Here is an 18,885-nt window from a genome sequence, read left to right on the forward strand (position 1 = left end):
GCAAATTCAGGTCAACTCTATGGTTCCGGTTCTAGCATTATCAGCACCTGTCGACTATTTCCTTTTGCCGTTATTTGCCACGATACGTCCGAGCACTTTACGAATAGAACGAATAGAACTTCTTTCCCTAAGCCATACCGGATTGTCGTTCTCTCCCTTCGTCCAGTCACGATGCCCCGATGCTACCCTACCACTTCTTTCGAATGGTCACGTTCATCGCCTCAACGGTCTCGCTGGACGACCAAGCGACATCCAAGCGCCCTAGATTTTGGCGTGCCCAAGTGCCTTTCTCCCCCGCATTTTGTCTGATGCCGAGCCGGAGCTACATTACCGTACCTGGAAGCCCCTCCATGAATTAAAGGTAGCTAGCTAAACAGCCCCAACCCGCATCTTCATCATCATCATCTGTTTTTACTCAAGTTTTATTCGCGCTAGACCTACGAAGTACGAGGCACGAGGTACGGAAAACACCTAGACCTGCAGCACGCATACAGTCTCGATGCCGATGACGACGTGCATCTGCATGTTCAACTCTCCACAGCCGAAAACAGTGTCATCTCCGGCGCAAAGACAACCAAAACGCAGTGATTCTTGCTAAGTGTCTTGTTTTCCTGTTCTCTCTCCTTGGTCGTCAATCCTGTTCAAATCCTAGCTCTGTCCTATTCTACCCTATACACTCCCGCAGGCACACCACCACAGCAGACACCCGATGCTCAATGCTCGATGCGGCATCTGAAGCTTGAAACGTTGCCATGTTTGCTCGCACCTTTCACCACCTGATGTAGACCTCGGCAGCAAGTCCGTCCTGCGCTGTTCCTGGCTCCTTTTCCCCTTGCCATAGTCCAGCAGGTCTTCGTCATCATGACCACTAATATCCTGCTGCCTCTTCATCAATTGTCCTCGAGGAGCTATTTTCGTCGGGCTTTCCTCGGCGTGTTGACTTTCCATTAACAGGCCTTGGCACCCAGTTCTTCATATCATGATCTCGATGGAATGCAATACCACCATGCACGTGTTTCTGACGGCCGGTTTTACTCGGTAGAGCCACCCCTGGATGTGATGTATTGGAACATTAAGCTGTCGATTTTGCGGTCGAATGGACCAAACAAAACAAACCAACAGAACAACAACAACAACAGCCTTGAGAAAAGAAAGGGGGGGGGGGAGAAGAAGAAGAAGAAGAAAGAGAAAGGAAAAAAAAAAAAGGCAAGCCACCACGAGAAAATCGACACTTGCCTCAGTAGAGCCACGGGCTCAACCTCTGCGTGAGGTGCAGCTACATTCACGCATAGGGTCATGTCCATCTCTCCACGAGCATACGCTCTTATACATATGCTCGTCTGCTATAGACCCTACCTGGATGCCTCTCTCCCGTGACTGACCCTACAGGAGCCCTCCTTGTAACCAAATCTCAAAGTTTCTCTCACCGGCAGTCAACGGTCCAATAGCAGAACTGTCTCTGACACATATTACAGAGCTTCGAGGAGGCATACTGCCGGAACAGAAGTGCATCTGAGTTCGAGGGAGCGAGAACTGGAACCTCAATGATTTAGCCACTGCGCGAATGACCAGGAACACGAACCTGACCAAGGTTGATCTTTTGACTTGACGCCTATGGATCTCCCGTCTACCGCGTGCATCTTCGATTGACCTGTCACACCCACCCTGCTCACGTCATGTGAAGTTGCAGAAAACTGGTCGAGTGCTCTTAAGCAGTGATACGCGACGGCAGATACAACGCCATGATGGTCCCCCGTTTGGACGGACCGTCGGAATATCAAATCTTTATATATCTATTACTCCCGACACCGCCGCGCGTAAGGGAGTTTCTGCTGCCACCGCCCTTCGTCGTCAAAAGCTAGCTGTGATATCTCGTAATCCGTCAGCCGGTGGATTCAAAACACAACACTGACCGTTTGGCCTCTGGCTTCTTTTCCGACCTAGTCCTGTTCCTCCCCCTTGCTCTGTCTGGGTTGCCCTTGGCCTTCCATTCTGCGGCCAAGTCCTCGTCATGGCGCCGATCGGAGAGACGGTCTGCACTGGCGTAGCTCTACTACTGGGCTGCTTTGTCGTTCAAAGTACCGGTAGTTATATTGGCCCGAGGCAGAGGGTACCCGACGAGTTCGTGGCCAAACCGCAGTACCCGACTCCTTATGGCGGCTGGGACCCCGACTGGGCGGATAGCTACGCCAGAGCCAAGGCTATTGTCGACGAGATGACACTGGCCGAGAAGACCAATATCACTTCTGGCACCGGCTTTTTCATGGGTATTGAGCAAGAACGAACAACTTCCGTTCATTGACCTGTGTCTCCGTACTAACGAGCATTCAGGGTATGTGCGGTACTTCTCTTCCGCCAGGACGGTTGGCGAAAACACTTGCTATGTCTTTCCGTGGAGTAGAAAGCTGATATGAAGTTTCACAGACGGTGCAATGGAAACACCGGAAGCGCCCTCCGAGTAGGCTTCCCCCAGCTCTGTCTGGGAGACGGGGCCACCGGTGTCAACCAGGCTGATAATATTACTGCGTTCCCTCCGGGCATCACGACTGGCGCCACCTGGGATAAAGAGCTCATCTATGCCCGTGCTGTTGCCATGGGCAAGGAGTTCCGCGGAAAAGGGGTGAACATCTGGCTCGGCCCCAGCGTAGGCCCTCTCGGACGGAAGCCCAAGGGAGGCCGGAACTGGGAGGGGTTTGGCTCCGACCCAGTCCTGCAGGCGAAGGCCGGTGCCCTGTCCATCAAGGGGGTCCAGGAGTCCGGGGTCATTGCCACCATCAAACATCTTATAGGAAACGAGCAGGAGATGTTCCGCATGTATAATCCAGTCCAACAGGGTCTGAGTGCCAATATCGGTGAGGGCCCCCTGAACCCCTGACGGACCGGGACTGGGACCAAAACTTTGTTTCGATTTCATGGATTTGATGGATGCTGACGAGCCTTTCAGATGACCGGACTTTGCACGAAATCTACCTTTGGCCCTTTGCTGATGGTTTACGAGCTGGATCAGGAGCCGTGATGACGGCCTATAACGCTGTGAGTTGACCAGCCGTGCCGCTTGTATTCCGGAACGGAGCCACAGCGCCCTCCCCACTGATCTTGACCACGGTCTAATAACGAGAATAGGTAAACGGCTCGGCCAGCGTCCAGAACAGCTATCTCATCAACGGAATATTGAAGAACGAGCTAGGGTTTCAAGGCTTTGTGATGTCTGACTGGTTCTCACACATGCCTGGAGGCTCGGCGATAGCCGGTCTTGACCTGAACATGCCCGGCGACGAACAGATCCCTTTTTTTGGAAAGAGTTATTGGATGTACGAACTGACACGTTTCGTTCTCAACGGATCCGTACCGATGGATCGACTAAACGACATGACAACCCGGCTTGTGGCGACTTGGCTCAAGTTTGGTCAGGATAAGGACTTCCCGTCGACGAATTTCCACATTTCTACCAATGAGGCTATTGGCGATTACTACCCTGCTGCATGGCCCTTCTCGCCCAGTGGAGTCGTGAACGAGTTTGTTCAAGTCCAGAACGACCACGACGTTGTCGCCAGGCAGGTCGCCCAAGACGCCATCACCATGCTGAAGAACAATGATAACCTTCTCCCGCTCTCGACCTCGCGTCCCCTCAAGGTTATTGGTTCCCACGCGCAGACAAACCCGGATGGTCCAAACGCGTGCCCTTTCAGGAGCTGCAACAAGGGCGTGCTTGGCATGGGTTGGGGCTCTGGAGTCGTGGACTATATGTACATTGATGATCCTATTTCCGCCATCCGGAGGAGAGCCGACAACGTCGAGTACTACCCCACCGACAGGATGCCTTCGGTTCCAGAGCCGACGGGTGACGATGTCGCCATCGTGTTCATCACATCTGACTCTGGAGAAAATAGCTTTACTGTCGAATGGAACCACGGAGATCGCAACTCGGATGGCCTCAACGCCTGGCACAATGGCGACAGATTGGTCAAGGACGCTTCCGCAAAGTACAGCAATGTCATCGTCGTGGTCCACACCGTCGGCCCCATTCTTGTGGAGGAGTGGATCAATCTTCCCAGCGTGAAGTCGGTCCTCTTCGCTCACCTCCCCGGCCAAGAAGCTGGTGATTCCCTGACCAACGTCCTCTTCGGGGACGTCTCCCCTTCCGGACATCTTCCCTACAGTATCACTTACAAGGAGTCGGACCTGCCCAGGAGCGTTACCGAACTTACAGGTTTCGCCTTCGGCCAGCCCCAGGATACGTTTTCAGAAGGCCTATACATCGACTATCGGTACCTCAACAAGAATGGCATCAAACCTCGATTCGCCTTCGGCTATGGTCTGTCATACACGGATTTCACCTTCACCAACGCCACCATCACGCCTGTAAACGAGCTGGCCGCAACCCCACCGCCCTCTCCCCCCCGTGCCCCTGTCCCGAATTACGCCCAACCCATACCCTCCTGGGAGGAAGCCGTCCCGCCCACTAATTTCTTCAAGATTCCGCGGTACCTGTACTCGTGGCTGTCTGAGTCGGACGCCCGCCGCGCCGTCCGCAGCCGAGAAGAGGGAAATACATACCCATACCCCGAAGGATACACGGCTGAACAGCCCGAGCCGTTCCCCGCCAGCGGCCCCTCGGGCGGCAACCCGAGACTGTGGGACGTCATGTTCAATGTATCGGTGACGGTAACCAACGCCGGGGACACGCATGCAGGCAAGGCGTCGGTGCAGGTATACGTCCAGTTCCCCGAGGGCGATGATGTGCCGGACACGCCCGTGATCCAGCTCCGTGACTTCGAGAAGACGACGAACCTGGAGCCGGGGGAAAGGACCACTGTCACGTTGGAGCTGACAAGAAGGGACCTCAGCGTTTGGGATGTGGTGACGCATAACTGGGTTGTGCCGGCGCCTGAGGGGCGGTATAAGATTTGGATCGGGGACTCGAGCGATCGGTTGTTCCTTGCATGTTATACGGACTCGGGGGAGTGTGAGGGAGGTCTGGAGAGCCCTGTCTAGGCGCTTGTGAGGATATAAGTAAACAACCTTCGGCAATACATACCACTGATGCTCAGCCTAGCCAAAGATCTGGCTAATTGCTTTATCCAAGGGAATTTACAATATCTCATCCAGACCAGGGGCGACTTGGCCAAAGCCTGTCGACACCTACCAGGCCTGTCTCGCGTGCTGACCACCAGCCCATTCGAGCCAGCTTGCGTGAGTGAAGATCGAACAAAATAGAAGCCCCTTCTCTGTAGCCTTCGGTTTGATATATAACAGGCTCGGGCCCATGTGTCTCTCCCGATTGCACATGGAGCAGTAGTAGTACATTGTCCTAACCTCTAGACCGTCCGATCTCGGCGGACAAAGCCATAATTCCAACCACAATATTTGTCCCGAGAGACTGTATGCACGTTATGATACAATAATGAGACGAAGGTTGACCATTTCAGCCTCGCCTGCCCTCTTTTCCTCCTCGCCGAGAGGTTGGAGAACCCCGTTTTCCGATCTCACTCGGGCACCAGAAAGACCGAGACGAACCCATGTCCCGCCAGAACACAAATCATACACTCTGTGAACATGCGGGCATTCCTCTTTCTTTTCAAGTAGAGCAACCCAGCCTCAACCGGCCCTTGGCCTTCCTCCGCTTGATGATCTTCCTCCCACTTTTGGTCTTCATGCGGCTCACGAAGCCGTGTCGTCGCTTCTGGATGAGGCGGGTGTTACGGTTCATCGTGTTTCGCGGGCCACAACGGATTTGGGACAGAGCCAGGGCGGGATGAGCGGTGATGGACGTCTTGGGGACGAGGTCTGCAGTGATGGAACTGGTGGTGTCTGTGATGGTAGGCGTTGGGAAAGCGGGGGCGAAGGGCGATGCCGTGGGTCTTGCGAAGACGGTTGGACGTGCTGAGAGAGTTGGTCTGAGAGGGACGAAGGAGGAGAAGAGCCTGGATGGGCGTAATTGAACGCGTCAGAACGTGGTCTTGTGACGGAATCGTCGGGCGGGACGAATCTCCAAAGATGGGCAGCGTGGTGGTATGGCTGGAATGGCTGGGATTCCTGGCTTACCGTTTCGAAGAAGAATTGGCGGTCTGTGTAGTAGGCAGCGCAAATGCGCGCCTGGTCACGCTTGCTATAGATTGTCGTATCATGATGGGCAGGGTTGAGATTGTGCTTTCATCTCCCGATCTTCAAACCACAGACACAGGTGAACTGACAGAAAGTGATGAAGCTCCGAGATTTCGCAGTCGCATTACTGCAATCCCGGATAATGCATTCATAATATATGCAGGTATAGTAGCTATTACACAATTGGGGTTCATGCTCCACCAATAACTGGTGCCTAGAATTGTACGGTGTGACGCCACGCACAACGGAGTGGGTACCTTACATTACGTAGATGGGTACGGGGCACATTGCATGGGGACAGGTTGCGACAAAGGTTGAAATGCCTGACCTGCCACTCCTCCCCTCCCTCCTGCAACGTCCATCCTCTCTGCTGCCTCTTTTCATACACAAGACAAGCGTACGGGAATTTCATCATGCTGGATCTTCTGCACCGGCTTGCCCGGTTTCTAGACCGGCCCTTGTTCCCCTGGAAGAAGCTCATCCTAGGCTTCTCCATCGGCCAATACGTCTTCGAGTCGTTCCTCTCTCTGCGCCAGTACCAGGTCCTCCGCCGGACTAAGCCGCCCAGTGTCCTCGAGAAGGAAATATCGCAGGAAACATTCGATAAGAGCCAGGCATACGGTCGCGCCAAGCAAGAGTTTGAAATCATCAACGGGTTATGGAGCCAGATTCAGAATATTGCCTTTGTCCAGCTCGACGTTCTCCCGAAGCTATGGTCTTGGACCGGCGACCTGCTGCTTAAGTACGCGCCGGCGCGCTTCTCTGGGGAAATTTCTCATTCGATTGTGTTCGTCTTGGCCTTCGTCTTCATCCAGCAGATTCTCTCGCTACCCGGATCGATATACCACACCTTTGTTCTGGAAGAGAAATTCGGATTCAACAGGCAGACCCCGAAGCTCTTCGTGACCGACTTGCTCAAGACCAACATGCTTACCGTCGCCCTGGCCCCGCCTTTCCTTGCTGGTTTCCTCTCCATCATTAAGAAGACGGGCAACAAGTTCTTCTTTTGGCTTTGGCTCTTCACCGCTGGTCTCCAGATGTTCATGATGACCATTTACCCTACCCTCATTTTGCCGCTGTTCAACAAGCTGTCCCCGCTTGAGGAGGGCAAGCTGAAGACGCAGGTCGAAGACTTGGCCAAGCGCCTCAAGTTCCCTCTGCACGAGCTCTATGTCATTGATGGTAGCAAACGAAGCGCCCACAGCAATGCCTATTTCTTTGGTCTCCCCTGGAAGAAGCATATCGTCATCTACGACACCCTCATCGAGAAGAGTGAAACGGAAGAGGTTGTCGCCGTTCTTGGTCACGAGCTGGGCCACTGGAGTCTCGGTCACACTACCCGGCTCTTTGGCATCGCTCAGGTAAGCTGCATCCCTTCCCCCCTCCCTCTCCCCCCCTATCTCCCTTTTCAACCGCGTTCCGAAAGAGAAGACAGTAGCTGACACCTGCGGATAGCTTCACTTCATTTACATTTACACACTCTTTTCCGTCTTCATTAACAACCGCTCGCTGTATGCCGACTTTGGCTTCCTGACGGAACATCCCATCATCATCGGCTTCATCCTCTTCTCCGACGCCCTTTCGCCTATGGATACGGTGATCAAGCTGCTCATGAATGTCCTGAGCCGCAAGTACGAGTTCCAGGCTGACGCCTTTGCCCGGAACCTCGGCTACTCCACCGACCTGGCCAAGTCCCTCATCAAGCTGCAGATACAGAACCTCAGCACCATGGACGCCGACTGGGCGTATGCCACCTACCACTTCTCGCACCCGCACCTGTCGGAGCGCCTGAAGGCCCTCGACTGGACCTCGTCGGAAAAAGTGGCAGTCGACGAGCCTTCGGTGGGTAAGACCACTGGCAGAGATGAGCTGTAAGGGAGCGGGCGGACAAAGGGTGGAGTGCTCGATGCAAATGAAGGTGGGTAAAAGAATGGTGTGAGAACACACAAAGGGGGTCGAGTAGACTCCGGTGAGATTCATCCGGGCGGCTGGAATACGTCGCATGTAAGAGTAGAGGCTCAATTCGAGTACTATCCGAATTTATGCACCACAATGATGCGGCTGGTACACGGGCTAAAAGCAACAACGCAATTCCCTCCCATGCGTCACTCCATCATGTCCGAGGTATCCTCAAATTGGCGCGGATTCGCTCGAGCAGCTGCTCTGGCGTAGCCGCGTCACCGGGAAAGAGATTCCTCTGTTTATCTTATGAGCAACGGTCCATCCGCACACAACAATTATGGGGTGGAGGGAATCTCACCGCTGTTAACCATCGTCTCATTTCTTCCCAAGTCCAGTTCTCGGGGTCTCCGGAGGGGTCGGGTTCGGCAGGGAACATGTCACCTCCATAGATGGCCCATACAGCTACGGCTGTTACTAGACCCCCGAACGCTAGAATGAGTTAGTTTCCGAGATGGGAAAGCAAGCGAAGCCTTTATAATTAGAATGATGGCCGTTTCATACCTAAGAGCGCATTCTGTAATACGTGACATGCTAGCGTCAGCAATAGCTCTGTAAATAACTTCCTCCTCGGGTGCAAAGCGAGATTTCAAAGAAGCCAAACAAGCTGGGAACTTGCCTTTGATTTCATCGCGTGGTCTATAGGAGTCGGCATTGTTGGCTTATTTCAGAGAAGCCAGGGGTATGTAGTTATGGTGTTGGTGTAATCGATGTGCACGAAGACGACGAAGTGAGGATATGACAAAAATAGGAAGCGCCCGCTGTTGTCAGCCAACGTAGCTGGATGCCGTATCCAAGTAAGGAATGGCTCTTATGGAAGCTACTTTAGTTTGAGTGGGAAACGGATATGAAGGATCAATATTCGGGACGACTCGAGATGACAAAGGGGTTGTTGGTTAGTTGCCTGATTCAGCGTCGAGGGACGGGGATCAATTGAATGATTGTTGCCTTGCTTTTTGCCACGTGCCTATGACGCGGCTGCAGCATTCCAAGCTGATGCGAGTCAACACATGAACCGGGCTATAATGCCTATCTGTAAGGTAGGTACGTTGTATTTGGTAGTAGCGAACGAGATACGTAGGTGTCTGTCTATGTAAAGATGTTTTCGCGAAGAGTTCCGTTTGTATTAGTGGGGTTGAAGACGAGCTCAATTGAATCTACAAGATCATGTATCTGAACACGGAAACAGCCAAGCCAACACCATTAAGGTACCGTAGGTAAGAAACTAACAACCTGTTTCCCTCTCACCCCCCACTGATTCTCGGCCTTAAATCTAGTGCACCCAAGATGGCAGTTCGTTTTGTGCCATTATGGTAAATTGAAAGGAGAAGAAAAGAAAAGAAAAACCGAAAACGGGAAGAAAAGAAAGAAAGAATAAGAGAAGCGGAGACAAAGCTACCGAAGACGGAAGTCGAGGTCAGGTCCATGGTCGTCGAGGTGAGGGACAAGGTGAGCTCAGCAACTAGACAAATAAGTGGTCCGTGCATCCAACTCATTCTTGGCACCACCACACAAACTGGGAATTTCGCGACCGAAATCCATCCAATATTGTCAAAATATCCCCACGATAGTTGTCTCTTCTCCCCCTCCGTCCTCTTATACATCGCACAGCACCAACTCGCCGCCAAAATGCCTCGCGAAATCGGAGATATCAAGCAGGTGAGTTTAATCCGTTTACATTTCACTATACGTAGTTCTGCCCCCGAGAATGTAGGGACAATTAGCTAACTAGGATCCCTTCGCAGTTCATCGAGATCGCCCGGAGGAAGGACGCTTCCTGTACGATATACCCCCCTCCCCCAAACCCGTCCTAGTGCCCGCGTGTCGCCCCATGCTCCCTTTCTGAATGGGCGGTAAATCGATATGTTCGACATGTACTGCTTCGACCACTGCCTCGATTTCATTGGGAGACGGGAAACGGGAAAGGGATGCAGCGATAATCGAACGATGGAAGACTAACTCGATTATGCAATTCAGCCGCGCGGATCAAGAAGAACAAGAACAACTCCCAGGTCAAGTTCAAGGTCCGGTGCCAGCGCTTCCTCTACACCCTTGTCGTGAAGGATTCCGACAAGGCCGAGAAGCTCAAGCAGAGCCTTCCTCCCCGTACGTTCTCCTCTGCTGGTGTACACCACACTCTCTACGGCGAAACTCGCTTCGTTTCCCCCATGACTCCCTAGACAGGAGCCTGTGGTATCGTGGGTGGGAAGGATGCAACGACGCCGCCGTAGGGACATGAATGCATTCAACTAACGTCGCATTTTCTCTCGCAATACAGAACTCCAGATCAAGGAAGTCGGCAAGAAGAGCAAGGCCAAGTCCTCCTAAACACTAAAAACTGTCGAGGGAAGGAAGTGAAGCCGATGCTTTCTTCGCGTAACCCATGAACTGCGGGAACGAAAAGGGAAAACCACTGTCGTGTACGCACCTTCTGTCGGAACGGCATGGGAAACGACATGGGCATGGGCATGGGCACGGGCATGTGCGTGGACGGTTCATGCGAGGAGAGGATGGCTATGGACCTCATACGAAAAGGGACCTAGAAAAGAATCAAGCATTGATCGATTCATATACAAGCACCGATCGGGGGGGTTCATGTTATTTACGATGGCGTATGGGATGATTAAACGGACAGGGAAAGCCTTTACCTTGCCTGCACAAACCCCCAACAATACATAGGGACGGATTGATGCTCGCGGACTCGGAAGTCTTTTCATTCGAGCCTGATGGGCGGCGATCCAACCGTCGGTCAATGATGCCAACAACAATGGAAGAAGAAAAAAATTACTAAAAGACGAAGGGAGAGAGCTCGGTTCACCATTTTGCATGCGAGTTTTCTCGACGACTACTTTCGCCTCGTACTTGTTCACGGTGGGAGAGCAAGGACAAAAGTTGGGTCGTTGCAAAGTCTGAAAAATCAGTGTCTTTCCATAAAGATCAGAGAGGCTGAACATGCTAATCTAGAATGATGACGCTAGGGAAAAAAGCCCGGACCAAAACAAATCTATCCATCTAGGAACCATCATCCATCATACAGAGAGGCGACGACCCCGTCGTTTCTCGCTTCCCACCCGGGGAGGGAGATGCACACAGTTTGCATCTTTTACAGGACGCGCTTGTAGTGGGCGAAGTTCCAAGAGGTGACAAAGGCCTCGAGCTCCTTCCAGTTGGGGTTGGAGGCGATGGAGCCGTGCTGCTCGATGGAGTCCCAGCCGCCGGCGATGATGAACTCGTCGCCGCCGTTCTCGATCTTCCAGCCGCCCTGGAGCGGGTAGGTGCCGGAGACGGCCTCGACGACGGGGCGGACGCGGTCGAAGGCGGCCTGGAAGTCGGCCTTCTTGTCGGCGGGGATGCCGAGGCGGCCGACGCTCAGGATGGGGGCGGAGATGGCGGTCTTCTGGTCGGCGTTGACCTTAGTGAAGATCTCGGCATCGACGTGGATGTTGGACACTTGCTTGGGGTCGGTGATGTTGAAGAACTCGGCCGTCTTGGCCTGGACGCCCTGGTTGTCCGGGGTGCCAGCCCACTCGAAGTGCTTCTCGACCGAAGGCCACTGGGAGACCAGGAGGATGTTGGAGGGGTCCTCGACCTGCTGGAAGATGCCGGTGCCGCGGGCAGTGCGGTCGGCGGGGAGCGAGGGGTCCAGGCCCAGGACGTACTTGTCCTGGACGGTCTGGCCCTCCTCGAGGGCGGCCTTGAACTCGGCGCTGACCTCAGTGCCTTTGATGGGGAGTGCGGTGAACTCGGTGACGGCCATTGTAAAGTCAGGGTGGTGGTGGTGGTAGTGGTGGTATTGGGTTTAGAAAATGTGAGAGAGTGGTGAGTGGTAGCGAAGTGGCTAGTGAGAGAAGTGTTGTTGTTGTTGTTGTTGTTGTTGTGTTGTGAGGATGTTGTTGTTGATGATGAACTGGAAACCGAACGACGGCGACGTCTTGGGGTTTATATACACGAAATGACGCTCTTATTTCGAATATCTTTTCTTAGATCATACAAACGCATCCTAGAGCTCGGGGTGAGGATGAAGCGAAGGAACATCGTGATGCCAGAACCCCTGCGCAGATTGCGCCCCCAGGTAAACGGATGAGGTGATGGTATCGCGTTCTCCTCGACCCCGCCATATCACCATACCAAGACTATGCCTGTCCATCTGTCCCTCCGCCTCTCCGCCACCTCCTCCTTTACGCGGGACCGCCGGTTCCTGGATGCTTGGGCGCTTTCCGTGTAAGACCGCAAGTCCCCACCACCCAGGACGGGGGCCCATTGCGGAGGAGGCTTAGTTAGTCAGCCCTTGGTTAGGCGGGAACGGTGGAGAGGGGGGAGGGGGGAGGGGGGGTAGAAAAAGGGGTCCATGGTCAACGGAGGGCAACGGATGGATGCGCATGCTGCGCGACTATCCCTCCCCGGAGATTCAATTCATGCATTGCGACGGGAATTTTGGCCCCCAGGATGCATAGAAAGGGAGCCTTACGATGGAAGGAACAGGCCCTGCATTCGTATGGAGTACGTACATACAGGAGGGGTCTTTTGTATGATGAGGATTGTTACAATATGACAAGGTTGTTTCAATGGGACGCCGTAGACTTCCCTAAACGGTCTAGACCTTCCTCAGGGGTTGGTTGGGGGAGGGGGGGGGCAGGGGGGGTTCTTCAGGCGCGATAAAAATAGACCCAAGGGGCGGGGGCGCATTCTCGAAGCTGGATGGCCCGAGCTCGCGGATCGTTTTACCATGTCCATGACCCCTCCATTCCATTTCGGCCTTTGCCAACGCCTCGATTACGGAGTAGTAGGAATAGAGCACAGCTCCCTCAGCACCTTGATAAAATCGGAGAGTTTGTTCCTGGATTAGTCGCTGGAAGCAACGTGGCCAAGGAACACGGCGGCTGTATGGTGGGCTATGGGATGGTTGTTTGGCAATCCCCGCCTCCGTAGCTTCATGTTGACGGTGGGAGGCGGAAATACTAGGACACCCGATCGTGAGGCGAGTAGAGAGACTGCCGTAAGCCGGCGGATGAGTTGGTACGAGCCACGGATACGACGCAACGTCGGTGACTCGGATGTTCCCTTCCTATTGGATTGGCCGCTTTAGCGAAGTCAACAATCAAAATTTCGCGTTTTACTGACGTGAGAAAGAAAGCGTGCTTGCCGGGTTGGTGATCATCGTGATTCGTTCGTCCGTCCCCCCCAATACCTTAGACCCTCGAATGAGGAATGTTTACGGAGGAGTGACACAGCCTGACTGCATGGTACCTGAATCCACCCCCCCAAAAGCTACGGACCGCAATGCAAATCCTAGCACTAAGAGACGAATAGATTGGTGTTTCATCTCCGGATCCGACGATGGAGCTCGGATGTGATCCTGAGGGTGGGGAGAGCTAAGTCGAGTGTGACCACTATTACCACCACCACCAAAGGGGCATCAAGAGGAGGTGAGAGAGAAAACGGGAGAACCACCTGGAGGGTTGCCACCTTCTCACCAGTAGGAGCTGTTGCTTGTGCATAGGACGGACGCAGAGGAGGCAATTGGACTCAATGGCTGGTCCACGGAGCTTTGAGTAAGCCGTGGCCTGTAGATGCGTGAACAAGCAAAGAACGAGCATGAGCACGAGCACGGCGACGAGCAGAAGCACCCGAATTACTCGATTTAGGCAGGAGTGTGGCGAAGGCGAGCTCGAGTGAACCCCGCATGTCCTCGAAGGATCAAGAGCTCGGAGCTTTCGACAGAGGAATAGGAATAGAGGGAAAAGAAGAACCATTAACGGTTGAGTGGGAGGGAAGAAGGAGGAGGCCCCGTGTCGATGCCGTCAGCATTGGCATCACCCCATAGATGCCTTAAGTACGTACCTTAACATAAGGTGTATAGATGACTTACTTGTAGGTAAAGGTAAGGACGTAAGACGTAGACACCAGAGGCTTCAGCCATAACGTACTAACCGTGTCAGCCCCTGCTTTCGTTCCTCCTGAAACGAGTCCTGGCCCTAAGCTACTGCAGTCATCATGAATAAGAATGCTTGTTATGAACTTGTTTCCATATGGTGTTCTTGCCGAGACTTGGCTACCTCAAAGTCACTATGCGGAAGGTATGGGGAGAGAGGTTCTATCTTCGGATTATACCAATAGTATGTCCTCCTTGCTATTTCTATTAAAGAAAAATAATAAAAAGACGGCAAGAGGGGAAAAGAATAAAGGAGAAAGAAAAAAAAAGAAAAAACAATAAAAACATACAACACCGGGTATTCGCTGGTGGTCACCCACCCAACTACTAATCCGGCCCTCACTGGCTTATCTAGGGGAGAGCGGACGGGATCCCGAGTTTTCCAGTGGGTATGGTCGTATGTGATAGTACTTCAGAATAGATGCTCTTATAAAGCCACCAGAAAACGAACGGCAACAGTCTGGCATACCTCCTGGCTGTGAGCTTTGTTCTAAATGCACATTTTTCTGGGCGTGGGTATCTTATATAAATGTCACAGCGCCTATATGAATAAATTGTCAAGACGAGCAGGAGATTTCCGAGAAAACAAGATCACCATCTGTATGCTCTAGTGGTGTGTCTAGCCGTCACTATTGTTTCTTCTTCGGAGGTGATATGGGGTTTCGAAACCGGTGTTGTCGGTTAACCTTGCCGGAGATGAGATGCGCATTTGGAGATTTTGGCCTTCAATGAGGTGGCTCAAACGCCGCGTCTCCATAAGAGCAGGTCCCGACTGTGGCGATGTTGCTTCGAGGTTGACGATGTTTTCTTTGTGTTCTTTTTGCCCTTTCTAGTGGTCTCTCCGTCACTACCTTACACCCGCCTCCAACTCTCCTTGTACCTCGACCATCTCCGAAATCCTGAGAGAAACGTGGCTATCAGTATTTGAGAGCCTGGAGGACATGTGAGCTGGGGCAATGGGATCTCACCAAGAGATTGAAACCCCTCATCTCCGCCTCTCACTCCGTCAAGGAACATCCGTTTCATGCCCTTGTGGCTTAATAGTTTGATGCAGGTATCTAGTAACCTGACCATTATAGAGTCTCTGCTGTTCACCACTTCCGGATTATTATCTATCACAGGAAGATATGGTCAGCAAACCGAGCTAGAGGAGAACGGGAAGTCCCTCGTGAGAGACAACTCACCTACGATGCACACACAGGTCACGCCGCCGACATCGCTGCCCAACGTTCTCGCCCACGGCAAGTCGTCTAATATGGGACTTCCCGATGTGGGCGTGTATACGATGGCCACGGACACGATGATGTCGCCTTCGAGGCCCAAAATGACGTCTTCTAAATGCATCGTGTTCCCCAACTTCGCATATTGATCGTACCATCCCACGTTACCTTTGCGTATCGAGTCCCGGTCTACCGCTTCCAACACCTGGCTGAAGTGGGTCACGGGGCATGGGCGGAATGTGAGCCCGGCCGTCGATAACTCCTTGCCAGGCACCTCGTCAAAGCTCAGCAGCCAGTCCGAAATGCCCGGCGGTCGCCTCGGAGACCTCTGGTCCATCTCCCACCCTCGCCGCCGAAACCAGTCTTCCGATGCCGTCATGTCGGAAGGCACGCCGTAAAGTAACCGTGGGAACGTCGACCCGAGTTGCAGGCGGTCCACTCCCCGTGTCCTTTGGAGCTGCTTCAACGCCATCTCGTGTAGACTCTCCCCGATGCCGCGGCCCCGATAACCTTCTCGAACGAGCAGCACGGCCAAGGAACCGACGAGCCTGTCTGAACTGCTGTCGGGGTACGTCGTGTAGGTCGCGCAAAACCCGAGGAGTTGCCGCGTGTCGGGATCGCGAACCGCGTAGTGCATCGCGTACCCTTCGCGTCGGAGAAGTGAACCGAGCACGCCCTGTGGCAGATGAAACCGGCGAGGGAGGCATTCCGTCCAGAGCTCATGGGTCGCCGCCAAGTCGCGGTTCAGATCCCACGTCTCCACTGTCCAGCTGCGCGGTGCTACGCTCAGCTCCGGCATGCGCGTCGCGGACTGCGGCAACGTCCCGACGCCAGGGCCAGTCCCGAACATGATTTCCGCGGCCTTCTCGAGCTCTGGAGGCGTGAAGCCGGCGATTTGGATAATGGTGGCGAACCTGTACAGCCGCCCGAGGTCGTAAGCGCGGACGTCGCAGCAGGCCAAGATGACTTGGGGCCGATCGCCTCCGACTGAAGCGGCGATTTCGGCGTAGTCGGCCTGCGACGGCTCGTTGTCCCCAGGTGGCCCGGAGATTACGAACACGATGACCTTTCCCCTTTTAATGAAGGCTGCATGGGTGCCCGTGATGCCGCCCCGTTTCGTGTAGGGCACATGGCGAACGAGTGGGTGGTGTAGGGCAATGGCCCGTCCCAAGGGCTCGAAGGGGTCTCTAGACTCTGCAGGCTGGTGGGCCGAAGGCACAACGACAGGAGTCAGAAGAATGATCAAGTCGTCTGGGGAGAGAAGCCGTTGCAGAGGGATGGACTCCTGACGATCCCACAAGAGGACAGCAGTTGCCATTGGAGCAGAGTGTCAAGTATCGCGACCGTGGCTGGCAAATGCATGACCCCAGAAATCCCCAGATCACGACTCCCGAGTTCTGCACGGCTCTCTTAGCTATAGCGTAACGTCAAAAAGTATCATGGGGCGAGGTGATCGAGCCAACGCTCCCAGGTCCCGCTGCGGACGCTGGGCTGAGGTAGACCCCGGATGAAACACAGCCCTATCGGGAGACCTTGATGGTCTGCCGTAGCTGAGGTATGATTGGGCACGGCAATAGTGCTGTGCGTGTCTACCGAGAATTGGCGAAAACCGCTGTGCGCGATGGCAACGTCACAAGGGAGGGAGGGCTGCCTGTGGAAGTGGAGCTTGAGGTTTTGTCGGGGGAGAGGAGGGCGGCGTCCGGAGTAAAAGACAACCTCGTTGAGACAAGAGCGGCTTCAGAATGATATCTGCACAATTCAGTCTGATAGTCGCAGAAATGTCAGCCGTACGTGTTCCCTCGAGAGGCATTGGCAGGGGGGGAAAAATGGGAAACGGGGGCAGAAGAGACTGAAGTCCTCTAATAATAAGCGGCCGGGGAAGCGTCCACAGGAAAAATTGCTCAGAGTGGTGTTGTTTTGGGATAAAAAAATACACGATCATACAGCTCAGCTCACTCATAAACAGGAGAAGATTCAAGAGATAAGCTCCAAGAAGACATGAGGATGAGCCCCCCCCCCCCCCCCCCCCCCGGGGTCTCCGCCCCCGACTCCGTCTGGCACTGACGGATGGGAATAGTTAATCAGTCAGGAATGGAGGGGCTTTTCGCAACGATAGGTTACACAAAGGTTCGATGAGAGTCGATGAGATGTTATGGGACGAGGGCACACAGGTTGACAGGTGATACAAAGAGGATTAGCCTATGCGGCACTTGGCTTGGGCGTGGAGGCAAGAAGACAGCAACAGACAGGGGGAGGGTGGCTTGGGCTAACAGAACCGGGGATTAAGCCAGGAAATAAGGCGTCGCCGGGGTCATCCGAATCCCCGGCCGACATTGGGGTACACAGACAACGGGAACAGGCTCTTCGGTTGGTTGTGATGGCTGAAGAATCTTGCCCTGCCCTGGGAAAGAGACGGAAACGAAGAGCAAAAAAGATAGGGGGAAAAAGGGGGCAAAGAAAAAGAAAAAGAAGAAAGAAACCCACTTACCAAGTCGCTTTTATAGCGGTATGTGAGGCACTATTCCGACCCGGTTTTGCTGAATAAGGTACAATAGCGAAGCAAAAGATGTCGACGTACGTAGTGGCTCCAATCTGCGATGTGGTGCGTAGTACGGAGTACGTTGTAGACGCCGAGCGATGAGTTGGGCACGAGCACGAGGTAGCTAATAGCGCAAAAGTGATTGCAGAGTCATGGTCTCAGGTCTCTCGGGTCTCTCGGGTCTCTCGGGGCAGGATATGCTCGAGGCTAGAAGTACACTCCATGGACAGTCGTCATGTCGCTTGGAGGGGAGAAAATGTGTAGGTATGAAGTGGATAAGCTCTTATAGGCATGTAGCACAAACCTGCAAGATCAAGTAAGGGGTTGCGTCGCAGCAAGGATAATATGGTCTGAAAAGCGGGAGAAAGAGGCGGTAACGCAGCATCGAGGGAACGACGGAGGCGAGCAGGCGGAAATGCGCAAAAAGTGCGCAACGTGAGCTTCTCGGGTGAGAGGTTGGAGGTTACGGACAGTCGGACAGTCGGACAGTCGGACGAGGGGCTCGTCGTTGTTAATGTCGTCCCATCCGGCTCTGCTAGGGTTTATGGCTTATGGTTGTTCTGCAGAAGCCTAATTGGGCCCTGGTAGGTAACACAGCAGGAGGTTGCTCTTATTACAACATACACTTGTTTCACCGCGTCTTCCTCGGCCACAGCGGGTCTTCCGGCTCTCGTTCCCTAACGCTAACGCGTGACTGTGACAGGGGTGTCTTATTTATGTGTACTTCGTAAGGTATGAAGTACTCCGTATTCGCAATCAATCACGAATAGTACCTATGCGGGAAAGCTAGATTCGGTACTGACTGACACGGGAAGTCCGAACTGACCAGGGACAAGAAACCACCCGAGGAGACAGGCTGGGACTTGATCCCCGAGGGTCTGGACATGTACGAAGTAGTTATCTGTAGGCCGGTTGGAAACAGAACAGAAGAAGAAATATAGCTGCTCCGTAGGTCGTCTAGGAAAATAAGGCCGAGTATGAATGTACGTTGTATATACAGATACGGATACGAATGGATGGGAATGGTAATTAAATCCGGGTCGGGTACCTAGGTAGTAAATACCTAATTACCGCAATTCCTGACCCATCAAGGGCGTGCCGGGCCGTCGGCCAACTGATTGTTGGCGGCG

General features: G+C 53.6%; 9 protein-coding genes across 9 annotated transcripts; 3 read left to right on the top strand and 6 right to left on the bottom strand.

Annotated features, from left to right (window-relative positions):
- Positions 1-2,011: 2,011 nt before the first annotated feature.
- On the top strand, positions 2,012-4,995 carry SODALDRAFT_319726 (glycosyl hydrolase family 3 N terminal domain-containing protein; the record flags this gene model as incomplete). Its single annotated transcript, XM_028609471.1, has 5 exons — positions 2,012-2,267; position 2,332; positions 2,425-2,852; positions 2,945-3,033; positions 3,124-4,995. The coding sequence occupies 5 exons, from the start codon at positions 2,012-2,014 to the stop codon at positions 4,993-4,995; spliced, it is 2,646 nt and encodes an 881-aa protein (XP_028471025.1).
- A 583-nt stretch (positions 4,996-5,578) lies between these two features.
- On the bottom strand, positions 5,579-6,128 carry SODALDRAFT_336659 (hypothetical protein; the record flags this gene model as incomplete). Its single annotated transcript, XM_028612615.1, has 2 exons — positions 5,579-5,924; positions 6,046-6,128. 2 exons carry the CDS (start codon positions 6,126-6,128, stop codon positions 5,579-5,581), a joined length of 429 nt encoding a protein of 142 aa, XP_028471026.1.
- Positions 6,129-6,518: 390 nt separating this feature from the next.
- SODALDRAFT_266522 (CAAX prenyl protease) lies at positions 6,519-7,980 on the top strand (the record flags this gene model as incomplete). The annotated part of the gene is made up of 2 exons (XM_028607492.1): positions 6,519-7,466; positions 7,561-7,980. The coding sequence occupies 2 exons, from the start codon at positions 6,519-6,521 to the stop codon at positions 7,978-7,980; spliced, it is 1,368 nt and encodes a 455-aa protein (XP_028471027.1).
- Positions 7,981-8,183: 203 nt separating this feature from the next.
- On the bottom strand, positions 8,184-9,136 carry SODALDRAFT_305140 (hypothetical protein). Its single transcript, XM_028608998.1, has 4 exons — positions 8,684-9,136; positions 8,569-8,581; positions 8,366-8,496; positions 8,184-8,302 (listed from the first exon to the last, which is right to left on the bottom strand). Exons 1-4 carry the CDS (start codon positions 8,717-8,719, stop codon positions 8,219-8,221), a joined length of 264 nt encoding a protein of 87 aa, XP_028471028.1. The 5' UTR covers positions 8,720-9,136; the 3' UTR covers positions 8,184-8,218.
- A 462-nt stretch (positions 9,137-9,598) lies between these two features.
- Positions 9,599-10,446, top strand: SODALDRAFT_327406 (ribosomal protein L38e). Its single transcript, XM_028610426.1, has 4 exons — positions 9,599-9,723; positions 9,810-9,843; positions 10,042-10,170; positions 10,343-10,446. Exons 1-4 carry the CDS (start codon positions 9,694-9,696, stop codon positions 10,390-10,392), a joined length of 243 nt encoding a protein of 80 aa, XP_028471029.1. The 5' UTR covers positions 9,599-9,693; the 3' UTR covers positions 10,393-10,446.
- On the bottom strand, positions 10,432-11,225 carry SODALDRAFT_33960 (hypothetical protein). Its single transcript, XM_028612869.1, has one exon. The coding sequence runs from the start codon at positions 11,016-11,018 to the stop codon at positions 10,560-10,562; it is 459 nt and encodes a 152-aa protein (XP_028471030.1). The 5' UTR covers positions 11,019-11,225; the 3' UTR covers positions 10,432-10,559.
- SODALDRAFT_33948 (hypothetical protein) lies at positions 10,741-12,003 on the bottom strand. Its single transcript, XM_028612860.1, has one exon. It carries the CDS (start codon positions 11,819-11,821, stop codon positions 11,168-11,170), a length of 654 nt encoding a protein of 217 aa, XP_028471031.1. The 5' UTR covers positions 11,822-12,003; the 3' UTR covers positions 10,741-11,167.
- A 2,693-nt stretch (positions 12,004-14,696) lies between these two features.
- Positions 14,697-16,653, bottom strand: SODALDRAFT_34033 (hypothetical protein). The gene is made up of 3 exons (XM_028612936.1): positions 15,181-16,653; positions 14,965-15,108; positions 14,697-14,895 (listed from the first exon to the last, which is right to left on the bottom strand). The coding sequence occupies exons 1-3, from the start codon at positions 16,532-16,534 to the stop codon at positions 14,849-14,851; spliced, it is 1,545 nt and encodes a 514-aa protein (XP_028471032.1). The 5' UTR covers positions 16,535-16,653; the 3' UTR covers positions 14,697-14,848.
- SODALDRAFT_355431 (hypothetical protein) lies at positions 16,654-18,641 on the bottom strand (the record flags this gene model as incomplete). The annotated part of the gene is made up of 9 exons (XM_028613813.1): positions 16,654-16,867; positions 16,944-16,979; positions 17,386-17,482; positions 17,549-17,612; positions 17,795-17,879; positions 17,973-17,996; positions 18,150-18,287; positions 18,391-18,438; positions 18,559-18,641. 9 exons carry the CDS (start codon positions 18,639-18,641, stop codon positions 16,654-16,656), a joined length of 789 nt encoding a protein of 262 aa, XP_028471033.1.
- Between the last annotated feature and the right edge of the window lie 244 nt (positions 18,642-18,885).

Source organism: Sodiomyces alkalinus (assembly GCF_003711515.1).
Source record: "Sodiomyces alkalinus F11 unplaced genomic scaffold SODALscaffold_1, whole genome shotgun sequence".
NCBI classification, from domain to species: domain Eukaryota; kingdom Fungi; phylum Ascomycota; class Sordariomycetes; order Glomerellales; family Plectosphaerellaceae; genus Sodiomyces; species Sodiomyces alkalinus.

Bases quoted from the DNA above. Each gene is read 5' to 3' on its own strand.
- SODALDRAFT_33960 (XM_028612869.1), bottom strand. From the start codon at position 11,018: ATGTTCAGCCTCTCTGATCTTTATGGAAAGACACTGATTTTTCAGACT.
- SODALDRAFT_34033 (XM_028612936.1), bottom strand. From the start codon at position 16,534: ATGGCAACTGCTGTCCTCTTGTGGGATCGTCAGGAGTCCATCCCTCTG. The intron at 15,109-15,180 runs GTGAGTTGTCTC...TTCCTGTGATAG, and splicing joins GACCTGTGTGTGCATCGTAG to ATAATAATCCGGAAGTGGTG. The intron at 14,896-14,964 runs GTGAGATCCCAT...CGTTTCTCTCAG, and splicing joins TGAGGGGTTTCAATCTCTTG to GATTTCGGAGATGGTCGAGG.
- SODALDRAFT_33948 (XM_028612860.1), bottom strand. From the start codon at position 11,821: ATGGCCGTCACCGAGTTCACCGCACTCCCCATCAAAGGCACTGAGGTC.
- SODALDRAFT_305140 (XM_028608998.1), bottom strand. From the start codon at position 8,719: ATGCCGACTCCTATAGACCACGCGATGAAATCAAAG. The intron at 8,303-8,365 runs GTGAGATTCCCT...TAAGATAAACAG, and splicing joins TGAGACGATGGTTAACAGCG to AGGAATCTCTTTCCCGGTGA.
- SODALDRAFT_327406 (XM_028610426.1), top strand. From the start codon at position 9,694: ATGCCTCGCGAAATCGGAGATATCAAGCAG. The intron at 9,724-9,809 runs GTGAGTTTAATC...ATCCCTTCGCAG, and splicing joins AAATCGGAGATATCAAGCAG to TTCATCGAGATCGCCCGGAG. The intron at 10,171-10,342 runs GTACGTTCTCCT...CTCGCAATACAG, and splicing joins CAAGCAGAGCCTTCCTCCCC to AACTCCAGATCAAGGAAGTC.